Source organism: Vulpes lagopus, chromosome 3 (genome assembly GCF_018345385.1).
Source record: "Vulpes lagopus strain Blue_001 chromosome 3, ASM1834538v1, whole genome shotgun sequence".
Taxonomy (NCBI): domain Eukaryota; kingdom Metazoa; phylum Chordata; class Mammalia; order Carnivora; family Canidae; genus Vulpes; species Vulpes lagopus.
The window spans coordinates 164,304,795-164,329,632 of record NC_054826.1 but is presented as its reverse complement, the minus strand read 5'-3'; the positions used below and the strand labels follow the sequence as shown (position 1 = coordinate 164,329,632).

The 24,838-nt window shown below is 45.8% G+C and overlaps 1 protein-coding gene across 2 annotated transcripts; it reads left to right on the top strand.

Annotated features, from left to right (window-relative positions):
- The first annotated feature begins 311 nt into the window (after window positions 1-311).
- On the top strand, window positions 312-24,838 carry CTH (cystathionine gamma-lyase). Of its 2 annotated transcripts, none has more exons than XM_041750498.1 (12): window positions 312-710; window positions 4,682-4,763; window positions 6,897-6,992; window positions 9,161-9,270; window positions 11,301-11,432; window positions 15,171-15,228; window positions 15,865-15,942; window positions 17,252-17,404; window positions 19,494-19,615; window positions 20,653-20,705; window positions 23,632-23,770; window positions 24,276-24,838. In XM_041750498.1, exons 1-12 carry the CDS (start codon window positions 543-545, stop codon window positions 24,333-24,335), a joined length of 1,251 nt encoding a protein of 416 aa, XP_041606432.1. In that variant the 5' UTR covers window positions 312-542; the 3' UTR covers window positions 24,336-24,838. The 2 variants fall into 2 exon arrangements, with proteins under 2 accessions (XP_041606432.1, XP_041606433.1); XM_041750499.1 differs by having other exon boundaries at window positions 313-710; window positions 24,260-24,838.

The window sequence follows — 24,838 nt, the reverse complement described above, 5'->3', positions numbered from 1 at the left end:
CGCCCCCTAGCACCGCGACCCCTCCAGGCTCCCCAGCCCCCCAGGCCCCCCAGCACCGCGACCCCTCCAGGCTCCCCAGCCCCCCCAGGCCCCCCAGCACCCCGACCCCTCCAGGCCCCCCAGCCCCCCCCCGAACCTTGCCCCGGGGGACCGCACCGCGTGGACTGTCCTCTGTGCCCCGGGAAGGGGCGGGCCCGCGGCGCTCCGGGCAACGCCTTCGCCCCCGGCCAATGAGGAACGCGCGTGGCGCCGCGGCCGTCGCTCATTGGCTCCCGCTGGCCCCGCCCCCGAGAGCGCCCCGCCCCGGCGGCCGCGGAGGTCCAGCGCGCGGAGTGCGGCCTGCGAGCCTGGCGGTCGGCGGCCCCGCGGGCTCCTGCTCCTGCTCCTGCTCCTGCTCCCGCTCGGGCTCCTGCTCCTGCTCCTGCTCCCGCTCCGGCTCCCGCTCCCGCTCCCGCTCCCGCTCCCGCTCCCCGCGTCTCCGGCCCAGTCTCCGCGGTTCCGGTCGCACCTGCCCCCGCGCTCCGTCCCCTCCGCGGCCCGGCATGCAGGAGCGGGACACCGCCCCGGACGGCTTCCAGCCCCGCTTCCCGCACTTCGCCACGCAGGCCATCCACGTGGGCCAGGAGCCCGAGCAGTGGAGCTCCCGCGCCGTGGTGCCCCCCATCTCCCTGTCCACCACCTTCAAGCAGGGGGCCCCCGGCCAGCACCTGGTGAGCGGGGCCCGGACGGCGGGGGGGGGGGGTGCCCGGGGGCGGGGGCGCCGGCGGTGTGGGAGGCGGAGTGAGTGCGAGGCGGTGTGCAAGGAGGTGTGCGAGGTGCTGTGCAAGGAGGTGTGCGAGGTGGTGTGCGAGGAGGTGTGCACGGCGGAGTGGGAGGCGGAGTGCAAGGAGGTGTGCGAGGCGGTGTGCGAGGTGGTGTGCAAGGAGGTGTGCGAGGTGGTGTGCGAGGAGGTGTGCACGGCGGAGTGGGAGGCGGAGTGCAAGGAGGTGTGCGAGGCGGTGTGCGAGGTGGTGTGCAAGGAGGTGTGCACGGCGGAGTGGGAGGCGGTGTGCAAGGAGGTTTGCGACGTGGTGTGCAAGGAGGTGTGCGAGGCGGAGTGCAAGGAGGTGTGCGAGGTGGTGTGCGAGGAGGTGTGCGAGGCAGTGTGCAAGGCGGTGTGCAAGGAGGTGTGCGAGGCGGTGTGCGAGGCGGTGTGCGAGGTGGTGTGCGAGGTGGTGTGCGAGGCGGTGTGCGAGGTGGTGTGCGAGGTGGTGTGCACGGCGGAGTGGGAGGTGGAGTGCGAGGCGGTGTGCAAGGTGTGCGAGGCGGAGTGCAAGGAGGTGTACGAGGTGGTGTGCGAGGAGGTGTGCAAGGAGGTGTGCAAGGCGGTGTGCAAGGAGGTGTGCGAGGTGGTGTGCAAGGTGGTGTGGGAGGCGGTGTCCGAGGTGGTGTGCAAGGAGGTGTGCGAGGCGGTGTGCAAGGAGGTGTGCGAGGTGGTGTGCAAGGAGGTGTATGAGGCAGTGTGCACAGCGGAGTGCGAGGTGGTGTGCAAGGCAGTGTGCAAGGAGGTGTGCGAGGCGGCGTGAGAGGCAGTGTGCAAGGTGGTGTGCAAGGAGGTGTGTGAGGCGGAGTGCGAGGCGGTGTGCAAGGAGGTGTGTGAGGCGGAGTGTGAGGCAGCGTGCACGGCCATGTGCAAGGTGTGCGAGGCGGTGTGTATGGCCATGTGCAAGGCAGCGTGCGAGGCGGCGTGCGAGGTGATGTGTAAGGCGGTGTGCAAGGCAGTGTGCACGGGAGGGGGCACTGCCGTGCGGACCTCCCTGGCGCTGACCCTCTGCCTTCGCGGCCCGCTGATCACATTCTTGGAACAAGCAGGACTGGAAGGAACAGTGCGTCCCACTGTACAGATTTGAACTGAAATTCGTGTAATTTTGGCAAATTGGCAGTTCAAAACTGAGGGTCATAACTGTTGAATTACCTTTAGCAGCAAAAATCATAAAGCCAGGGTAGGGAGTCAACTAAAAAAAAAAACCCCAAAAACCCTCAGGGGGCACCTGGGGGGCTCAGCGGTGGAGCCTCTGCCTTCAGCTCAAGATGTGACCCCAAGGTCATGGGATCGAGTCCCGCCTCGGGCTCCCTGCATGGAGCCTGCTTCTCTGCCTGTGGCTCTGCCTCTCTCTCTGTGTGGGTCTCATGAATAAATATATAAAATTTTTAAAAAACAAAACAACCTTCAGGATCTGATAACTGACCTGGGATCAAGATCATGCTCAGTGGCTGTGCTCGATGTTAATAGTGACTGAGCAGCTGCTAAGGGCTAGATACAGACCTGCGAGTCATGTGTCAGGTGTGTTACAGGTATGGTCGGGGATGAGCCTCAGGACAACCCTCGTCTGGATGGGTTCTCATTTTTCCCATTAAATAAACAGATTTGGGAATAGTAAGTAGCCTAACTGAGGCCGCATGGCTAGTAACTGGTGTCGCTGGGATTGCAGCCCTGCTCTAGAAGCTACGCCGAGGCATTAGGCTACACCCTGCTGTGCTCCAGTAATTCTGCTAATAATCTGAGCCATTGCATCATTTAAGCAGTATGGTTTAGTGATTCACAGCATAAGTCACCGGAGGGCTAGGATTGAGTGCTGACCCCACCTCTTCTGATCCCGGCGACCTTGGGCAGGTTGCTTAACGTCTCCAAGCCTCGGGTTAATCCTGAGTAAATGCAGTTAATCATAGCACCTACCGCATAAATTGTTGATATTTATGTTAGACTTTATGGTGCATTATAATTGCTCAGTAGTTTGGAATTTCACGGTGTTCACATTTACACCTTTTCCATTCGATCCTCACAGTAGCCAGGTCAGAGGGCAAGGACAGGACACATTTTTTTTTTTTTTTTTTTTTACAAGGAACTGACCCAGAGCTATAGATAAATGAGTTGTAAGGTTTTGAAAGAGCAGTATCTATTAATCCCTTTTGGTAACACTGACGAGATCCTGGAGTATTAAAAGTTGCTGAGCTTTTAAGGAAATTAGTTCAATAAACTTTGTAAGTCCAAAGCTTGGATTACACTTCAAAAACCTCTTTAGCGTGTCATGCGATGTGAGTTTAGGAAAATTCTTTTAAACTTAGCCCCTTGTTTGGTGAGGTAGAGTTCTAAGGGCATTTTTACAGTTGGTTAGGTTACGTCCAGCTACTTTATTTTGGAAAACCAGCCTGTTTTCCAAGTTTACAGTCTGTTGTTGCTGCTGTAGGCTCTGTGAATGTGTGACTGTCCAGGTTTTATTAGGTCTTGCTACAAAAGTTAACCATTTAACCAGAAATTAATAATTAGATATTTTCAGATAGCCAACGTAGGTGATGAAGTCTACAAACACCAAACACCTCTTAACACCTTTAAAAACTCCATGAAGAGCCCTAAAGAGAATCTGAGGAGCTGAATGAGAAGCATCTGTTTCTCCTAGTCCACTGGAAAGCCATCGAATGGGTGTGAGGGTCGGGATTTGCCACTGGGATTCACTTCTCCATCTACCTCCGAAAGTTCCATCTCTGCAGTAAATCCTCATGGCAACAGGGGTGCCTTTCTGCAGCAGTAGCCACATGAATCCGCACAGATTTTTTTCTGCCTGGGGATCACATCATGGAGGTGATGGTAGGGAGGGATGAGGATATCCCGAAACCCTACTAAATAGGTCTACTCAGTTTGTCACAAACAACGAAACAAACAACCAAAACTTAAAATATATGTGTGTGTACCTATATCTATAATGTGTATATACACCCATTACTAGTACTGGGAGCTCCCAAACCCTAAACAATCTGTAAAAAGTGGTTGTTGTGTTTTGTTGTGTGCTATATGAGGCACTGAGAGAAAATTGTAGCATTTTCAGTCAATGTTGAAATCCTAGGTTTGGATACTGGTTCCGACGCTCCCTAGGACCTTTGGCTTCGTTTTCCTAAAAAGCAGACCACGATATTAAATAAAATGACTGAATGACTGGATGAATATCCTTAGTATGGTAAATGTAAAAAGAGCAAATTAAAAAAAAAATTACTGTATGTAGCCACGGTGCCAAGAATTACCCTGTATTTTTGAGTCACTTTCGTCGAGCCAAGATCTGAACTTGGAGCATTTGTAGGACCTGTTGGTAGTTTCTTGTAGGATGATAAACAGGACTTGAACCACTTAGGTCTTGGGAAATGAAATCTGGGTCAGACCTAAGTTTACTCTGTTGGCTCTGGTAATTCCCTTTTCCTGGTGTCCCCAGGTTAATGAGGAATAATAATGCTAATAGTGCAAACAACCGTTTCTCTAGTAGTTAGCATGTGCCGGGCACCACGTAGAGAACTTATTACACATAATATAATTTTATCATCACAACAATTTTACAGGATTAGTTTTTGGTATTTTATTCCCATCTTCGGGTGCCGGGATCAACGGCAGGGAACGTTCAGTAGCTTCCGTATCAGGCATTCAGCTCGTAAGTGGAGCTCTAGCCTTCTAACCCAGGCTGCTGGGCTTCGGGGCCTTCTCCCACCGCTGCAGCCACGGGACTGTGCAGCTCCTATGTGATGGCGAGACGTGTCACAACTAAATAGTGGAAAATCACGATGGTAGGAGGAGCCCGTAGTTGTGGAGGGGTCTATGTTAGGACTCTGATACGGAAACTTAAATCTCGTAAGATAAACTCTATCTCCTCTTCTTCAGGGCTTTGAATACAGCCGTTCTGGAAACCCCACCAGGAATTGCTTGGAAAAAGCCGTGGCGGCCCTAGATGGGGCCAAGTACAGTAAGTGGTTTCCACTTCAGGGTTCGTGGAGTCTGGACCCCACTCTTCCGCCTATCAGCAAAATCACAGAGGCACAGAACTTGGAGTCGGAAAGAGAGAAGGATTAGTCAGTTCGGATTTTTTTATTTTACGAAGATGTTGAAGATTTCGGCCCAAGGGCGTGGAGGGCAGGCGTCATGCGTGCGTGTGATTGTTGGGCAAAACTACGTAGGAGTAGAGGCAAGAATGGCAAGACTTTGCCGCTTACTACCCCTGTAAATGCACTTTGTCTGCACGTGTCCGTGTAAACGAGTAAATATTAACGGAGTTTGGTAACACTACCTCTGAGCACAGCGCAACCCGGGCTGCGTTTACCTGCTGCCCTGAGGAGGGGCCCCCAGGGATTAGGGGCATTAGGGGTGAGCCCCTGAATCTTCTCGTGAAGGGAGTGGAGGACTGTTAAATCATCTTCGTATTTCTTATATAAATGATATAAACGAAGACGGAATGGGGAAGAGAAAATGAGTTTTAGGAGTTTTCTCACAGCATTGAGTGTAGGGGTTGGAAATGTGTGTGGGGGTTTGGGGGTTTGGGGGAGGTTTTTCTTTTCTTTTGGATGAGGGGAGTTCTTTCTGAAGACTGAGCCTCGCTGATGTAGGGGTCGCCCGCAGGTGCGTGAGGTGCGCGCTCCCAGGGTTGATGGGGCTCCCAGGGCTGACAGGGCTCCCAGGGCTGGTGGGGCTCATAGGGCTGTTGGGGCTCATAGGGCTGACGGGCCTCCTAGGGTTGACGGGGCTCTCAGGGCTGACAGGGCTGACAGGGCTCCCTGGGCTGATGGGGCTCATATGGCTGATGAGGCTCCCAGGGCTGACAGGGCTCCCAGGGCTGATGGGGCTAATGGGGCTCCCAGGGCTGACAGGGCTCCCAGGGCTGACGGGGCTAATGGGGCTCCCAGGACTGACAGGGCTCATAGGGCTGATGGGGCTCATAGGACTGACGGGGCTCCTAGGGTTGACGGGGCTCTCAGGGCTGACAGGGCTAACAGGGCTCCCTGGGCTGACGGGGCTCCTAGGGCTGATGGGGCTCATAGGGCTGATGGGGCTCCCAGGGTTGACGGGGCTCCCAGGGCTGACGGGGCTCCTAGGGCTGATGGGGCTCATAGGGCTGACGGGGTTCCCAGGGCTGATGGGGCTCCCAGGGTTGACGGGGCTCCCAGGGCTGACGGGGCTCCTAGGGCTGATGGGGCTCATAGGGCTGACGGGGTTCCCAGGGCTGATGGGGCTCCCAGGGTTGATGGGGCTCCCAGGGCCGATGGGGCTCACAGGGCTCACAGGGCTGACAGGCCAGTGGGTTTTCCCACCAGGTCCAGGACACCCGGGGGCTTTGACTGAGGTGACAGCTTAGCCACAGAGCTGACCCCAACCTAGACTTCATTGAGAAGATTTTAAGTGTCACATTTTTCAAGTTAACTGGATTCTCCCTTCTACCAGTTGCAGGCGATTTTTATCATGAAGGGGATGTGTTGATATTTTGTCAGGATATTTCCGTAAATACATGGTATTTAATGTACGCAGTGCCAAGCGTGTTCTTTTTTTTAAAAAATTTTTATTTTTTATTAATCGTTTTAATTGTTCTCTATGAGGTTTCGGGATCATATCTGTTTAAAAGAGATTTACACTTAAAAAAAAAAAAACAAAAAACCAGTTTTTCAATTCCACAGACACCTCTCAGGCCTGATTTTGGGTTTTGGATAGCCATGTGGTCAGTGAGTGACTCTTACCTTGGCTCTGTTGCTGAAGTTTGATGTTTTTTTTTTCAGTTTGTTGATTTTAAGCTGTAATTGAATTGGCAGTTGGCCTTTCATCTCAGAATTTTGTAAAGAATTATTTCTTTGAAGTGTTTCAGAGAAATGTTATCACCAAAGCAGAATTAGGTGTTTTTTTCTCTTAAAGATATTTTAATTTCAAGGAATTAAAATTAAAGGGGAGTTGGGCACCTGTATTCATCAGGGGACCCCTCGTGACTCAGTGGTGCTGGCTGTCCTGAACCGCCAGCAGAGGCGAGAGCACAAGCTAATGCAGGGAAATACTGAAGGTGTTTTTCAGCCCAGAGGTTTGACTAATTGGTTTACTCTTCCCTTGGCTTTCATTTTAGGTTTGGCCTTTGCTTCAGGCTTAGCTGCCACTGTGACTATTACCCACCTCTTGAAAGCAGGCGACCAAATTATTTGTATGGATGATGTGTACGGAGGTAGGTGACTTGTCTCATTCAGGTTGCATCAGCTGGTATCTTAAAGACAATAAAGTGGGTCCTGAAATATATTAATAATGTTACCAGGATTATGGATCATTTATTATCTTTAAAAAATTATTTTAAAGATTTTATTTATTTATCCATGAGAGACACAGAGAGAGAGGCAGAGATGGAGGCAGAGGGAGAAGCAGGCTCCATGCAGGGAGCCCGACGTGGGGCTCGATCCCGGGACCCCGGGGTCACGACCCGATCCAAAGGCAGACGCTCAACCCCTAAGCCACCCAGGCGTCCCCATTTATTATCTTTTAAAGGTGTGATGGACACCTCAGTGTTGGCCCAGACCTGGTAAAGGAAGAGTGTAAACATGCTCTGACACTTGTTTATTAGTTTTTTTTTTTTTTTAACTGCTGCTGGAATGAGGATGTTAGTTGTGATCAACTTTCAGATACCTTCTGCTTCAGAGAAGATGGTGTTTAAAGAGTGTTCTAGTGTTATTTAAAATGTTTATCTGCAGTGAAGATGAAGTATAGCCCAGGTCACTCTCAAACAGCTTACCTCTGCCCACTTCTCTAGCCTCCCTGCACACTCACGCTTGCGGTTTTAGGGAACCTTTTGAAAACCTGTTTGAAGTATGGACCCTTTCCCTGGAAAAGTGGAAAAGTGTACTTAAGACTAGAGTCAATATTTCTCATTTTAATTTTAGGGTCGAGGGTCTTACCCCTTGCAGTCCGTCATGGGTTCAAATGTAAGAACTTTCATTCCAAACACTTTTTAGTGCAAGTTATTTAAAGTGAACAATTTAAATGGAAGTTATTTAAAGTGGTGAGACAGACAGGTTGCCCTTACCTTCAAGCAAGGCTTGATTTTATGCCCAAAACAATAGCAAAAATTTTTGTAAAGATAGGGATATGGATTCCAGATGCTCCCAAATAATTAAAACGTGATTTCTAGAATATTGTCATTTTATCTGTCTCCTATTAGTAAAAAGTCAAATATGTAAGTTCCTTGAAGTAAGAGACTTACTCTTAGCAATCATTTTAACCCTCTTAGAAATTTGCGGTGCTTTGTATTTATCGTTGTTCCCTGATTGTTTGTTAAATAGAAATAGTAGAAAGAGCACACCTTTGGTTACCTTTATAGTGTATTATTAAAAAAAAAAAACAAAACTCATGGCACACATAGGTACTGAATCTTGAAAGTTGCTATTGATTTTTAACAATTCCTTACATTCTTTTTCAATCACATTATGTAGGGTCAGTCTATATAGCATCAAAAGTTCAGTATATCTTTGATCATAAAATACTTTTCCTCTTTTCCTTTCTTTTTTGGTTGGCTATCAGTAACAACAATTTTTCCTTTAAATTTGCCTATGTAAAAATAAAAATCAAATCCAGAACAGTGTAAGACGAATGATTCTAAGTTGAATAATTTATCTCCTTTCACCATGAAACTGTAGTTGTTTGATTTATATTGCCTCATTTATCTATAAAAGCATTTAGAACCACATAACAAAAAGATTGAGAAAAGCTAAGGAATAATAACCAGTTTTTTTCTATTATCATCAAAGTATAATCAGACTGAAAGTTTATTTATTTAAAAAGATTTTATTTATTTATTTGACAGAGAGAGAGAGAGAGAGAGAGAGAGCACAGAAGCAGGGAGAGGCAGAGGGAGAAGCAGGCTCTCTGCTGAGCAGGGACTCGATCCCAGGACCCTGGGATCACGACCGGAGCCAAAGGCAGACGCTTAACCCAGGCGCCCCTGAAAATTTATTTTGAGCATTTTATTGATATTGGTTCATTTATTTTAAATTTGAGTATTAGGAAGAAATTGCTAAAAAACCTATTGATGTTTCAAGGAGCATGCCACTCAATGTCTGAAGAGTAGAAGTCGTGTGTTTTCAGAAACTTTTTTGCTTCATGCCATTTGGTATGGACATCAAGTGTGTTTTATTTGACTCTTTAACTTGTAGTTTAAAATCCAAGCCTTATATTCTTTATTATACAAGGTAGCCAAATGATCTAACCAAACTGGAATTGCTGTCAGTTGTATTTTTATTCGTGATTGACACTTCTTTATATTTATAAAGCATTTGTGCCTATAAAGAATGAACGTTTCTCAGTACAGTGTCCTTTCTGTTTTGTCTGATTTTTTGTCTGCCTCAGGTACAAACAGGTACTTCAGGCAGGTGGCGAGTGAATTTGGATTAAAGATTACTTTCGTGGATTGCTCCAAAATCAAATTGCTAGAGGCAGCCATTACACCAGAAACCAAGGTAACTCAGTTAGTTTTCAGTTTTGTCTGCTTTCTGGGTGGCGTTTGGTTTCCATCCTTTTGTTTACTGGAGGACATAATTTCAGTTTAAATAATAGATTGTATTAGAAGCCATTGGAAGGCATCAACGATATGGAGATGGGCCTGGCTTCTCCAGGATAGCACTGTATGACGCATAGGCGCATGAGCTCCACAGCAGGACCCAAGTTCCAATTCTGTGTCACAGTCGGTGTGCTACCACGGGCAGATAATTTAACCCAAGTCTCAGTTTCTTCATCTGCAAGGTGGGGGAAATTGCACCTGCTTTATAGGACGGTGCTTGTGTAGATTCGATGAGGTGGGGCGGATCAAGTGCTCAGTACAGGAGCTTCAGGAAGATCTGTGAGCAGAAGCCACAGCGCTGTGCGGCGGTCCCAGGCTGGTCTTGGGAACAGAAGTCATCACGGAGACTGGGTCGCAGAAAAGGAAGCTTGCCAAGACCCCGGACCCTAAGCACCCTGGCTTTTTAAGAATTCTAAGCGATTCTTCAACAACATAACAGTTGCAAGGAGAGAACGGGCCACCAGCAATCTTCAGCCTCGGCCCGGCCCGGGAAGCTTGTAGCCACCGGAAGGGGTTTTGTGCCCGGGTGAATGGCACATGTGAATTCTTTCTTGGGGCCTCATTTAAATTCTGCTCGGGTAAAAGAAGGACCAGTGTCTTTTCTAAGTCAAAGTCAGCCTTTTCCAACTTTCTGTTAGTGATTAAACGGTTTGAATTGTATACTCAAGATTATGCCGCAGTGGAAGCTAAAAAGTGAAAACCTTTTCCCACCCAAGTAATTACTTTGAAGATTAACACAGGGGGGAGCTTTGAGTGATTAAGGTTTGCTTTCAAAGGAACTTGTTTTTTATCCTGCTTAGGAGGAAAGATACTTATTAAAATAGCTGGTCTGAGTGTTTCGAAGGGAGGAAAGCAAATTTTGAGTATGTTAATCCTGGTCAACAGAACTTTACGTAGTGGCTCTCTACTGACTTGAATTAATACATTTTTCGCCCCTGAAATATCTGCCTCATTGTATGAAGTAGATTTTCTTAAGTCCCCGTAAAATCAACTTTGTATTTATTCCTTTCATTGTGATTATTTTTTATCATGAATAGGAGTAATAGGTTCTTGCCCAGAAATAACTTTATAGATTTTTAAAATAATTCGGTTCTTGTAGACCATGCATTATTTTAACTACCTGAACTTTTCTACAGTAAAACTCTAGAATGGGAAGAATTTTAAACTGTAGAGGCGTAGTTCATTTACACAGTAACAGAGAATCATTAACCCTTTTACAAAGAAGGCTGTAGGTAATGCCATGCAACACAGTGGCATCTTGTTTAACAAAAGGAATTCTCTTTTCTCTGGTCTTTAAAGTTACTGTCAAGCATCTACTATGTGTCTGAATTGTACTAGGTTTTGGGATGTGCTAGTGCCTCTTCCTTAAATGAGCTATGACCAGGTTTTCTCTCCTGCACTTTAAAACCCACGCTCTTCAAGTTCTGGGTGCTTGCTTTATAGTTTCTAATGCAACTGGCGCTTTTTAAGTTAATATTTAAGGTGTGTTTGGCATTATAGGCATAGTTCTCTTTAGTGAAACTCCCAGGCTATAATCTCGGTGTTGTATGTTATTTACTTTGGAGGACAAAATTCTTAGACACTGAATTGTGTCTCTGAACTTGATCCTCTTTTTAATGGAAAGTCCTTACAAGAATTAGCTTGAGCACTTTTCTGCTTATATGTGACATTACCTCATTTGATCTTTATAACAGCTCTATAAAATATCATCAGGCCTACCGTACAGATGTACAATTCGAGGAATCTGGAGGGTAGTTACTTAACCGTGGCCTCTCAGAAATTAATGGGGGCTAGGATTCAGATTCGAACCTTGCAACCTCATCACCCACGCTCCTCCAGGGCAGTGTGCCACATGGTTACAATAGATGGCACGTATATCCGTGCAAGTATATTTTTCATAAACTATTATCATTTATTGAAATGTTTTAGCTTGTTTGGGTTGAAACCCCCACAAACCCAAGCTTGAAGATGATTGACATTGAAGCCTGTGCACACACCGTTCATAAACGTGGCGACATCATTTTGGTCGTGGATAATACTTTTATGTCAGCATATTTCCAGGTAAGTGAAAATAATTTTTTTGGCATGATTAGAGGACTATAGACACCTGTAACTAGGAAAGCCAAGACTTGTTTATGTTAAAATCATTATCAAACTCATGGAATCTAATCATAGTTACTGATTAGACAAATAATTAAAATGGGACCTTTTCTACCATTAGCTAGTATCTTTTCAACCAACCCTAGGTTCATATCTGATATGGGACTTTGTGTGTTTTAAAAGTTGTCTTAATTAAAGCTTTTAAGTTCTTTTAGGATGTGAGAACTCTCTGAAGAGCTGGCCTTATTATGTGATTTTTATCTGTCAGTGCTTTATAAATAATAGGGACTTTAATGTTTATGAGCTGGTAATAAGTCCATTATGATGTTTTTTATATATATATGGTGTGACTGAAAAACATATATGATGCATATGTAACGTATATATGTTTATTTTTAATATATTAATGTATTATTAAGTTATTAAAATAATTAAGCTGTATAATTTAATATATATTTAAATGTATTACATAATATATGTAATATATACATTATATCATTAAACCTGGCTAACCTTCCAAATAAATGGAAGCTAAACTGCATGACATCTCAGTGTACATCACACATATTATTTCTTCACTTTGCTCCTCTCTGGTGTCTCTTCCCTCAGTGCCCCACAGGCTATGGCCAGCTCCCTATAGCTTTACCTCGTTTGTATTAGGAATTTCTACTGCCTGTTTCACGCTGTAGCTATAAGTACCAAGGCCTTTATAATGCTCCCTTTAAGCCATCTCTCACTCTTTTTAAAGATCTTATTTATTTATTCATGAGAGACACAGAGAGGCAGAGACACAGGCAGAGGGAGAAGCAGGTTCCCTGTGGGAGCCCGATGCGGGACTCGATTCCAGGACCCTTGGGTCACGCCCTGGGCCCAAGGCAGACACTCCACCTCTGAGCCATGCAGGTGTCCCTAAACCATCTCTTTTCCTGCCTACCCCTTTACATACATCTCTTCCCATCTCAAACTCCCCCTTTCATGGTCCATTCCTTTTATTTTTTCTCCTATTTTCTCAGGTACTTTTTTCCGTTTTGCTCCTTTGGGTAGATCATCTAGGGATCTTTCTATAACTGACCAGTTGTCTGCCCTTTTCCCCACATGTTTTCTCTTTCTTCCCTCCAGGTAGCCCAGTCTGTTTCCTTTCCTTATTGGGAGTTTACCTTCTTCTCGCTCTTTGCTTGCTGCCTGTACCTTATGATCATTCTTATTACACTTCCTGTACTTTACCTTTACTCTGTCGAGTTCCTGAAAGCCCAGCTCATTTTCTGCTACTCTTAAATTAGGCAGATATTTATAGCTCAATTGTTAATATCCCTCCCCCCAGCCCACCTTGTTCTGGGTTCCCGAAGTTGGCACAGGCTGCTGCCTTCATGCAATTGGCCAATTCTTTGGGAGTTTGTATAAACCTGTTCTTCACCTTCCGTTTTATTGAGAAAGCACTACTAGGTTTTATCTTGTTTTCCTCAAACACATTTCCTGGCTACACTGCATTTGGATAGCTTCATGGTCCACCTGCCTTTGGCTCACCATACAGCTTTGGCTGCTTCTTATATCAGGTAAAACAGTCTATTTCCAAGTGAAGCTCTCCTGGCCTCATCTATTTGTCCCAGGTGATTTTCACTCTTGGATTTTTTATCCCAACTCCTTACCCCGTATACCACTTACTCTAGGCTAGTTAACACAGCCTAGGGTTGCTCTAGCTGAGTCACAGTGAGTCCTGTATATTCCCAAAGAGGTTGCATGAATTATGTTAGCCTGGGCCTGCCCAGATTACTCATCAGGCCTGGCCCTTTTTTCCCCCCTTTACTGTCACTAAAATAGGTCCAGTTTTTCTACCTTTCTGAAGCCCACATCACATTTCCTCATGCCAGGGTCTGCAATTTGCTTCATTTCAATTTGGAGTCATTCCAGTTGAGTTAATCAGAAACGTCTTGTCCCTCAGCAGCCGCATGTCATAGTTCCATAAAGCAGATCTTCTACAAAGGTCCTCTCGTTATCTTACCTTCTCGAAAACTGGATACATTCTCTTTCTTCCCTGATACATTCTCTTTCTTCCCTGCCGTTTGTCTTCTGGATCTTCTGAAAATGTCACAAAAAGCACAATGGACAGGCCATCGTAAAGTTTCAGAGTTCAAGAGTAGAGCCTCTGGATTCATACAGTTTGGTATGAGTGCTAGCTCTCCCAGCTTTTTAATCTGAATGGTCTGTTCCTCCCTCCCTCCTTCCTCCCTCCTTTCCTGCCTTCCTTCCTGCCTTCCTGCCTTTTTTTAGAGAGGACAAGCTGGGAATGGGGGCACAGAAGAGAAAGAGAGGGAGAATTTTAAGCAGGCTTCACACCCTCCACACCCAGTGTGGAGCCCAACAAGGGGCTCGATCTCCCCACCCTGAGATCATGATCTGAGCTGAAGTCAAGTCAGATGCTTCACCGACTGAGCCCCCCAGGTGCCCCTCTTTTGCTTTTCTTAGTCTTTTTTCCCCCAGCTGTACAATGAAAATCTTAAAGTACTTAATATTATTGAGTCAGGTAAAATATTTTATATAGTGCTTCACTGAGATTTGGGAAGTACTTAATGTGGTTCTTGGCATATAATGAGGTCAACAGATGTTAGTTATTCTTCATTTTTTCATTTTCTTTTGACCACAGAGTTTAGAGAATGTTACCATTGGGAGAGACCATCATCTAGTTTGACTTTATCACTTTGGAGATGTGCAAACACCTATGTAGAGAGTGCTTCGAGTAACACCTGGCTTAAAACATCCTATTTTTGAAACACCCCAAATGAAAAGCCCTATAGCCCCTTATACTAACACCTTCCAAAGACTAAACAACTGGTGAGGTTCACACACACACACACACACACACACACTTTCTTTTAAAGAAAATATAAATAGGCTCCTCCTCCTGGCTGGCTGTCAGGAGAACATGCGACTCTTGATCTCAGGAATGTGATTTTAAACCCTGTGGTGGGCATAGAGCTTACTTTTTTTTTTTTAAAAAAAGATGTAAATAGAAAGATGATAATATATTGTTCAGTGAATAAGTTGATTATAACTTTAATTCTCACTTATAAACAAAGAGATTTTAAGACTAAGGGATTGAATTGTAGGAAAATCAGATGAGGGAAAACAAATTTCTTTCTAAGTGACTTTACGCTCGGCAAAACTAGTATAATGAAAGAGTAATTAAGAAAAAAAGAGTAATTAAGGGTTAAGATCATGGCACATCAAGTGAATGATCACAGCATATAGTATCAGGCTTTAATGATCAAAATCTAAGCATATTAGTTTTTTTCTCACTTGATATAACAATGGCTAAGTGTTTACATCGACTACTTTATATGTTTACTGAGTCATAAAATGTCAGCATCTCTGCATTGTAAAATTCAGTGATACACTTAACTTAGGACCAGCCAGCAACTGCTCTAAAGAAACAATTTCAGGAGACCTGTTGACCTGAGTTCACTTGCTATTTCCAGAAAATGTGTGCTTTTGGATTGAATATTGGGTCCAGTACTTTGTATTTTTATTTGGTGGGAGAGAAAGGGGAAAGATACCATCAGAGACCCTGGAGAACTTTAAGATGCGTGTAACTTTTGAAAAGTTAGAATAGGGATGACATTTACAACAGCAAATTGGCATGTCATGAAGCATTTTTGAAAGAGATTTACCATTTACAAAATGAAAATCTTTTGTTCCTTTTAGCGGCCTTTGGCGCTGGGAGCTGATATTTGTATGTATTCAGCGACAAAATATATGAATGGTAAGGCATGCGGAGTCTACACTCTGAGTATTCTTTTCTATAGGTAGATGAAAATACCCAAAGGCATGATATGTTGATCCTTTTCCTTCTATTATTCAGGTTTTTGTTATGAGTCATGTAGAAAGTAAAAAAAATTGTACTTCGGATAAAATATGGGATTTCATTTATAGCAGACAAAGCTATGCCCATGACCATGAACAGAGGATTAAAATTTACTCAAAGACGTTACAGTTTTATCCTACTGACAGCTTAAAAAGAAACAATTTTTATGTGATTTTTATTTTCATTGTTACAGATACGGCTTTTGGTGCTGTCAGATTGAATACAGGTTTTTTTAAAAAAATTATTTATTTATTTTTGAAAGAGAGAGAATGAGCATGAGTTGGGGGGAGGGGCAGAGGGAGAAGCAGAGTCTCCCTGAGCAGGGAGCCCGGTGTGGGGCTTGATTCCAGGTCCCTGGGATCATGACCTGAACCGAAGGCCAACACCAGCTGAGCCACCCGGGCATCCTCAGATGGAATACAATTTATTTAAACTTATTCTATAGGGCTTCTACCAGAGAGTCACCTTTTTAAATTTTAGAATGAAGAATAAATGTATATTGTTTTTAACTTAAAGGTTTTTGTTTTGCTTTAGGCCACAGTGATGTCGTAATGGGCTTAGTGTCTGTTAATTCCGAGAGCCTCCATAACAGGCTCCGTTTCTTACAAAATTGTAAGTATTAAACAGCCTGCATTTACCCTTATCCTCTTAGAGAGACGACATTTGATATTTGTAGTTCCACTAAATGTTATGAAGTGATGGCATTCTGCTAAATTAGGAAGAAATGAGAAATAGAGGAGAAAGATTCTGGTTTTTAAAGGAAAGTAGAAAAATTGGAATATAAAAATATAGTTAGAGCATAACTGGGCTTTACAACATGACTCAAGATATCAGTTCTGTTATTTTTCAAAATCATGTTAATTTTGAACCATAATTGGGGAAAGCGCAACTGAATTTTTAGTTTTCAGACTTAATAGATTTTTTTTTTCTTTAGATAACACATTTGGAATGATGGCTTTCTTACACTGTATCTTTTATATCTGAAATGGTGGTTAATCTTAAATAGCACTTCATATATAAACTTATATTTTTTAACAGATGTCTAAGTACCATTTCCTGTTTAGATACTTTAGTTATCTCAAGTATGGGTAATTGTTTATTTGAAGACACTTAGATTAGCCATTGCGATTTGACAGGTAAGACACACACATAATTAAGAATAAAGTAAATAAGTATGAAATAAATAAATAGAGGAAATAAGCAATAAAGTAAAAAAAAAAAAAAAAAAAGAAAAGAAAAAGAAAAAAAGGCCCGGAGGAAGAAAATCAAAACTCAGTGCTTGATAAGTTCATTTCTAAAACATTGAGCTGAGATGTGTATCTGGGAGGCAGAGTAACTCCTGGGCTGCTTTAGACAAAAGCTAAGTTGCACTGGGGGAAAATTAGGATGTTTCTATGGGACAGAAGAGAGAGTGAATTCCTGTCATGTTACCTGATTCTTGGTCATCATTTTTTTATCGACAAAAATCATGTCCTTCCAAACTTTTCTTGGTACCTGAACAAGATCCTCATTAGAGTCACTTTTGGAAAAAAAAAAAAAGCTAAGTTGAATGTTGGTAGAACCAGTAACGGCAGGAACTGAGGCTGTTTTCCTCTACGTGTTCAAAGAAATACAAGGTCCAGCTATGGGCAGTGTGTCCTCGAGTGGAAATCATGCAGAGGACTGTGTATGTTCGTGTTTGAGAAGTTCGTGTCGTTTGCAGGATATTGATTTCCGCTCTCGTCCCGAAGCCCAGGTCTTCGAGCATTCTGTATGCTTCGTTCTTACGCTTCTGACTCGATATGTTAACTTCCCCCCGGAAACGCCAACGTTGACCTGGGTAGCCCGCCTCGCAGTCACTAGACTGAAAAAAAGAGAGTGAGAGCATCTTCTGGGTCTCTCCCCACCGTTCAGATTACCCCAGGATATGTTCATTTTGCAGCTCTTGGAGCAGTTCCATCCCCGGTGGACTGTTACCTGTGCAATCGAGGACTAAAGACTCTACACGTCCGAATGGAGAAACATTTCGAGAACGGAATGGCAGTTGCTCAGTTTCTGGAATCTAATCCTCGGGTAGAAAAGGTCATCTATCCTGGTAAGTTAATATGATTTATTTATTTATTTTTTTTTAAATTTTTTTTTTTTAAATTTTTATTTTATTATTTATGATAGTCACAGAGAGAGAGAGAGAGTGGCAGAGACACAGGCAGAGGGAGAAGCAGGCTCCATGCACCGGGAGCCTGACGTGGGATTCGATCCCGGGTTTCCAGGATCGCGCCCTGGGCCAAAGGCAGGCGCCAAACCGCTGCGCCACCCAGGGATCCCATGATTTATTTATTTTTTAAAATTTATTTTACTTTTAATTTTTTTTCTTTTCCTTTTAAGATTTATTTGTTTGAAAGAGGGTGTGTGCAAGTAGAGGGAGGGGTGAAGGGAAAGGGGGGGGTAGAGAATCCTCAGCAGACTCCCTGCAAGTATGGAGCCAACACCAAGCTCAGTCTAAAAACCCTGAGATAGGGGATCCCTGGATGGCTCAGTGGTTTAGTGCCTGCCTTCGGCCCAGGGCGTGATCCTGGAGACCTGGGATCTAGTCCCGTGTCGGGCTCCCTGCATGGAGCCTGCTTCTCCCTCTGCCTGTGTCTCTACCTCTCTCTCTGTGTCTCATGAATAAATAAATAAAGTATTAAAAAAAAAAAAAAACCCTGAGATAATGATCTGAACCAAAATCAAGAGTCAGGTGCTCAACCAAGCCGCCCACGCGCTGCAATGTTGATCTGATTTCTAAGCACCTGTGTTTACACTAGGATTCTTGGGTCGCCCTAGGCATTCTGTGCATGACACCTGTTGTGAGGTAGCTGTGTGTCAGGCTCGGTGCTGGGTCTGGTAGTGAGAAGATAGGCAGGGCCCGTGTCCTGGTGCTGCCCGAGGTCTAGAGGCTGCTTGGATGTTACGAAGTTGTGTGCATTGGGTGTTCCAGTGATGATCCTTAGCTTGGAGGCTTGGCTCAGTATTCCAAGATTGCAACTTCCAATCTTGGAAGATTGGAAGATTCCAAGATTGTACTTCCCAGTTGGTCTGCGCCCAGGCCTTGGGTCTGCCACAGGGCATGAGCTCTACCTCTTACCTGATTCAGGTTGGGACTGGATACTCATCAAATTGAGACTTGCTGCTTACGCACCACAATTCCCCAGAAGCTGTCTTAACTTCCTTTTCAAATTTTTTCACCACTGCCAGCTCACGTGGCCTTAGTGGGCATCTATCACTCCTCGAATTTATTTTACTGGCCTTTTAATTGTGGTGGCTTTAAGTAATTGGTCACTTAGGATCCTCTTGATGTTTTAGCATCGTGGCCGTGGGTGGACAGGGAGTGACGCTTGCTTCCTGCCCCCGAGGAACTTAGATGAACTAAGGCAGAACTATGCAGGAGGTGAGACGCTCTCCGAGTCCCCCAGGGAGAGAGCTGTTGGCGGCTGTGTTTTGAGTGGAGGGAGGGAGAAAAGCTTTGGCCTGCGTCTTGAAGAGCGGGGGCACCTGTTAGAAGGAAGGGCGTGGACAGGCATTCCGATTCTTTTTTTTTTTTTTTAAGATTTTGTTTATTTATTCATGAGAGACAGAGAGAGAGAGAGAGGCAGAGACACGGGCAGAGGGAGAAGCAGGCCCCACGCAGGGGGCCCGATGCGGGACTCGATCCCAGGACCCCGGGGTCAGGCCCTGGGCTGAAGGCAGCCCTAAACCACTGAGCCCCCCGGGGACCCCCGACATTCCGATTCTTTCAACAAATGTTTATCAATTGCCAATGACGGAGCAAGCCCTGGACTAGGCTCTGGGGTCCAATTATTAACAAGAGAAGCGGATCTCTCCCCGCGGAGCGGGTCTGGGAGGGAAGACCCATGTTAAATAGGAAATCACAGTATGATGCGCTTAGCAGAGGGGTGAATGTTCCAGGCTAAGACGACAGCTTGTACAGGGTCCAGGTGAGGAAGGTGCGAGCCGCCGGTGCCAGGGGAGCCGGGGAGGTGGAGGCCGCGCCAGAGGGCCGCTGGAGGCGCTCGGGCCCAGATGGGGCACCGGGGGCGGCCTGGCCCGAGCCGTCCTCCCTAGGCTTAGGCCCACGGTGAATGTTCCGTTTCCCTGCAATTCCCGTTTGGCTCTAACGAGACCTTCGCTGTGCGTCCCGGCCGCAGGGCTGCCCTCGCATCCTCAGCACGAGCTGGTGAAGCGTCAGTGCACCGGCTGCCCGGGCATGATCACCTTCTACATCAAGGGCACACTCGTGCACGCCGAGGCGTTTCTCAAGCACCTCAAGGTAAAGCTTCAGCCGCCTCTCCTGTCCGCCTGCCCCGACCTCTGCGAGGCCACCGGGCGCCGGGGCCGTGGCCGTGGCCGTGGCCTCCCCTGATGCCCTGGCTTTCCAGATTGTCAGAAACCGAACCCCTTTTCCGAATGAAATACTCCGTGATGCTTCGGGGTAACCCGTGGCCGGTGCACCGAACAAAGGCTCCCGCGAGCCACAGCCCGGGTCCGGGCCCCGTGGGCCGTGGCCAGGGACGGGGGCTCCGTGGGGGTTTTCACATTGGCCGAGGGCCCGGGCCGGGGACAGGCCCCCGCGTGCACCGGGCCCAGGGAGCTCGCCATCCTGGGTCCCGGGCCCTGCGTCCAGCAGGTGTCACGCCTGGGCCGCTGCCACATGAGTCGGGGTCCCCTGCTGTGAAAAGTGGCACGAAAAGCAGAAAGAGGGGTGCATGTGACTCAGTACAGCCGGGACAGTAGTTGGGGATTATTTGTAAAGTTCTGTGACACTATAACACTAAATACAAAACCGGGTTTTTTCTTTTTCTCCTTCTTCTTTCTTTCTTTTTTTTCTTTTATTCCCCCCCCCCCCCCCCCCCCCCGGTGTGTGTATGTGCCCAGGAGGGAGTTAAATGGACGTACTCATTTAGCACGTGATCTATCGTAACAAGTAAGCGCAGGCGACTTGGGAGACCTGTAGCATCTTTATTCAAAGGGTCCCCGCAGAGCCAGGTCTCAAATGTAGTAATTCTGAGGTTTTAGGGCTCACGTTAGCTATTACTCAAGTAGAAGGACAGATCAGGAAGCTGTGAGACATTCACCTTCCTCGACTTGTGATGTTTCAAAAGTTTGCACACCCTATGTCCAAGCGGGGACATCAGTGATTTTTATGTTCATTTTTCTCTCTGGGTTTCTCTCCCAATTTGTATTTTTTTTTTTCATAATCCACCACCATTTCTCCACCCTCTCTGTCCAGGGCCATTTTATTAAAACCATTTAGTTTTATATTTTTGTTGTAGTGAAAGATCCAAACGAATGTTTTCTTTGCCGTAGCTATTTACTCTGGCTGAGAGCTTGGGAGGATACGAAAGTCTCGCTGAGCTGCCGTGAGTATATATTTTTGTTTTTCCTCCGTGTTTTGACTCTGATGTCAGCTTTTACAATTGCTTACAAAAGCATATGGAAAAATCAGGAGCAATTCAAGTCATTTGACAATAAGAAGAGCATCGTGCTCTCTAATCGGAATGAACCTCTGACCCAGCAGCTTGGAGACCCTGATGAAAAGCCGCTTGTGTCGCCTCCACTTGTGCTTCTTTCCCTTCGGCCCGAAGGTGGATGCGATTCCAGCGGAGTTATATTTTAGGATCTCTGACCTGCGACCCGGGGGTCGCAGTAGATGTTAATTATTATTAACATAGATGTTAATTATTATTAGGTTCTATCCCACCCCGCCCTGGGAGGGAGGTTGGGGGACTTTGTATTAGAAGGGCTGAGGTCCAGGCTCCTTGGAAGCAGGGGCCGTGTCCGATGAGATAGCCTCCGTCCCCCCGACGGTCAGACCGCATCGCGGCCGAAACCTCAAAAGGCTTCGTGTATCTGCAAGACAAACCCAAAATCCACCTGCCATTCCCAATCCAGTCAATTCATCTGATTCTGTGAAGCACCACAGGATGTTAGAAGATGCAGCCTGAGATCAGACGTCCCAACAGCTTATTCTGTAGACAAGGAAACAGGGATTCAGAACGTTTTGCCGATGACTCAGATGCCACGTAGGAATGTGTCCGCGGCTTTGTCCTTGAGGCTTTGTGTAGAAACAATGAGGGGAGGGAGGAGTAGCCTAGGTCTGGATTTGGGACCTGCTCCACCAGTTACTCACCTCTGAGCCTCAGTTTTTTTCATCCATAAAAATGGGATTAATGATCAAACTATAAATTACCTTTGACTGATTACCCGTCCCACCAAGCATTCCTGAGCTGTACCCGGATTTTATTGTATGTACCTCTGCCCCAGTGATGTGAATGTTGCCGTGGTAATTACATCATTACCCAGTAATTTTCGGGAGTACTGAGTGCACCTGGTATGCGTCTGTGTTTAAATTTTCATAAACATTTCTGGAATAGCTGTGAAGAGTCGGGCAATTTCATATAAAGTCTAATAAAAAAAAAAAAAAGGTATGATGCCCAAATAATGAGGCTAATCCAGATAGGTTTTTGTGAGTCTTTCAGGAAGACGCCTGCTAATAAGTCCGGATGCACAAGAGGGCACACTCGGCATATGAAATTGGGTTATTTTTCATAGTCCTGAAACGTGCATTACTTTAAAGCTGTCTCAAAAATGATTCCGTTAAGGATGTGGTTCGCAGTGGCTGGGCCCTGAGCTGCACCAACCGGCGAGGCCATAACCCCGACGCCTGCCAGTGGACGAGTGAATTTAGGTCAGGGCTTGTCCACCCCGTCACCCTCATTCTGTGAGGGTGACAACTGCTGCAACGAGTACAGCATTGCAATAGGGGAGGGAAGAAGCAGAGCCAGCGTGCACGGGGTTGGTCCAGCCTAACAACACGTATGAACCGTGCAACCTCCGAGAAGTTACCTGTGTCCTCCCAGTCTGTTTCCTCGGTTGTAAAATGTGTATGGCCCTGTCCTCGGCTCTTAGGGTTGTTATGGGAACACGGGGGGAAAAAAATGTCCCGAAGCCGATGCCTTGATTCATACCAAGGGCCCAATAGATGTTAATTATTATTAGGAAGTATTATTTTTTATTAGGCATCTAGTACACTCCGGGTACTTGCAGATGCTTTATATGTGTTCCTTCCTTTGATGACTGTGATAAACTTTGGGGATGGGAGTTCTATTACCTTTTATTCATTTAAAAAAAAGAAAAAGAATTAATGCACACAAATGACCCAGTAGAGTCCCTGCCTGGTGGTGAGCCTGTAATAAATGATAGCTATTATTGCCATTATTATTTTGCATAAGGAAATTGATTCTGAGGACAGGTGCCTTTCACGAGGCCACACAGCCAGCGTGTGGAGAGGCTGATTCGTGCGCAGGGCTGGTGGTGTCAGAGGCGTACGTTGTTTCTAGGTGTACGCTCTCTCTCAAGGAATTAAAAGGCAGAGCATTTAAGGAGGACGTTGGCAGGTACAGCCGCAGTAGAGCGATGAAAGAGGAGACGCGATTATGTCGCCCACGTCCGAGATCTTCCATCCGTGGATCTCGGGCGTGATCGGACGAAGCCACTTAAGCCTCGATGTTGCTGGTAGTGTAGACCCTTGTGTTTCTGAAATTGTCAGAGTCTTTGGCTTCTGCGTTGTTGTCTGGGGTAGAGAAGAATATCTCACTTTTCTTGGTTTCCCAGTTCTTGCCGTAGTGCCTGACCCGTGGTGGGTGCTTTAGCTTTTTTTTTTTTTTTTTTTTTTTTTTTATTTTTTATTTTTTTATTTTTTTGGGTGCTTTAGCTTTATCTGTGTTAGTGACAACGATGAGCCGCTGGCTAGGGTCGAAAACCCTTCCAGGCCCCTACATCCATGGGTCGTGTGCTGGAATTCCTAATGCTCCCTGGCTGCCACCGGAGTTCTCCCTGGATTGCCTTTCCCCGAGCTGCCTCACACGGTGCCATTCTGGATTAATCCATGGGTCAGGAGGGAATCAGTCCTGGCTGGTTCTTGGTCCAACAGGCCTTTTGTAAGTCCAGCTGCTTGGGCCGGGGGTATGGAACCTCTGGCCAAGGCCTCTTCCAGGCAGATGCTAAAATCTGCAGCTGGAGGCTGTCTTTTCCCCTCTTGCGTGGGAGTCTTGATTGGCACCTTCCGTGTGTGGATGGAGTGTAGAAAGGCTAAAAGGTCGTAGTTTTCACTTAAGATAATGACTGGAAAAGATGATTTTTACAATTCCTTATTTTTTGGCCTGTGAAGCGTTATAGGCATAGGAAGAGCTTGATATTTAGAACAGAAAAGCCCATCGACGATAATCGCAGTTTATGAGACAGATACAATATAGTGATCGAAAATGTGCTCATTCTTTCTTTCAGGGCAATCATGACCCATGCGTCGGTGCCTAAGAGCGACAGGGATGTCCTTGGCATTAGTGACACGCTGATCCGACTCTCTGTGGGCTTAGAGGACAAGAAGGACCTACTCGAAGATCTGGATCAAGCTTTGAAGGCAGCAGTAAGTTTAACTATTCTGGTGCTTGTGAGCCTAATCTTGGGGGGTAGTGGTCGCTGTTTTATTTTTTAAAGATTTATTTATTTGAGAGAGAGAGAGCACAGGGGGCGGGTGGGGGGAGAGGGAGAGAGAATCTCAGGCCCACTCCCTGCTGAGTGCAGAACCTGGCTTGGGGGGGGGGGGGGCGGGGGGCTTGATCCCATGACCCCAAGATCATGACCTGAGCTGAAGTCAAGAGTCAGACGCTCAACCGACTGAGCCACCCAGGCGCCCTGGTGTCGCTGTTGATACAGGGGGTGGCCTCACTGAATTCGGAAGGTTTCCTGTGATAGACGGCATATAGACGTGTGCAGGGAACTCCGCTGAAGTGCAGATTTAAACAATGGGATGGTATTGAGAGAAGAGTCCTTAGAAGACGTGAAGTCTTTGCCTGCAGTTCTAATAACATATTTTTTTTTAATAAAATATTTTTCTTGTGCACTTTTAATACAGCACTCTCCAAATGCAGGTCATAACTAGCCTTCCAGAACTGCCAGTAGAAGTTGCCTCCCAAGAAGATCAACTCTAGATAATCGAATGGACCATTAATGAGCCTTTGCGGGATTTTCAAGTGAAAATTTAGAGACACCTCATTACTTTTCAGAGCTGTAACCTTCCGGGGATCCTCCTTGTTAAAAGCGGTTTCCTCTTTCCCTTATTGTAATTGACAGGTCAATTCTGTTAATACCCTTTTGATAATTTTGGTAAACATTTGCCTCTGCAGGAGGTGGGGTTTGTGCTGCTTTTTGGGGTTGTGATCTTTTTTTCATAGCTTAAGATTTATATCGATCATGTTTACAATACAATGACAATTCATTTTCTATGTTTTTCTGAGGAATTTAAATTATTAAATGAATGTTCTTGAATCAAGAGTGATTTTTGCTATTGTTGAAGACAGCACTCAAAGCAGTGGTTTACACTTAATTATCATAAGCCAAAAAATCAAATACTTGAAAAGCCTACTGTGAAATTCTGCTGATACAAGGTTGTACTTACTATTTAAAAACAAAATAAATCTAATTACCAAATGCA

Bases quoted from the DNA above. Each gene is read 5' to 3' on its own strand.
- CTH (XM_041750498.1), top strand. From the start codon at position 543: ATGCAGGAGCGGGACACCGCCCCGGACGGCTTCCAGCCCCGCTTCCCG. The intron at 6,993-9,160 runs GTAGGTGACTTG...TGTCTGCCTCAG, and splicing joins TATGGATGATGTGTACGGAG to GTACAAACAGGTACTTCAGG. The intron at 15,229-15,864 runs GTAAGGCATGCG...GTTTTGCTTTAG, and splicing joins AGCGACAAAATATATGAATG to GCCACAGTGATGTCGTAATG.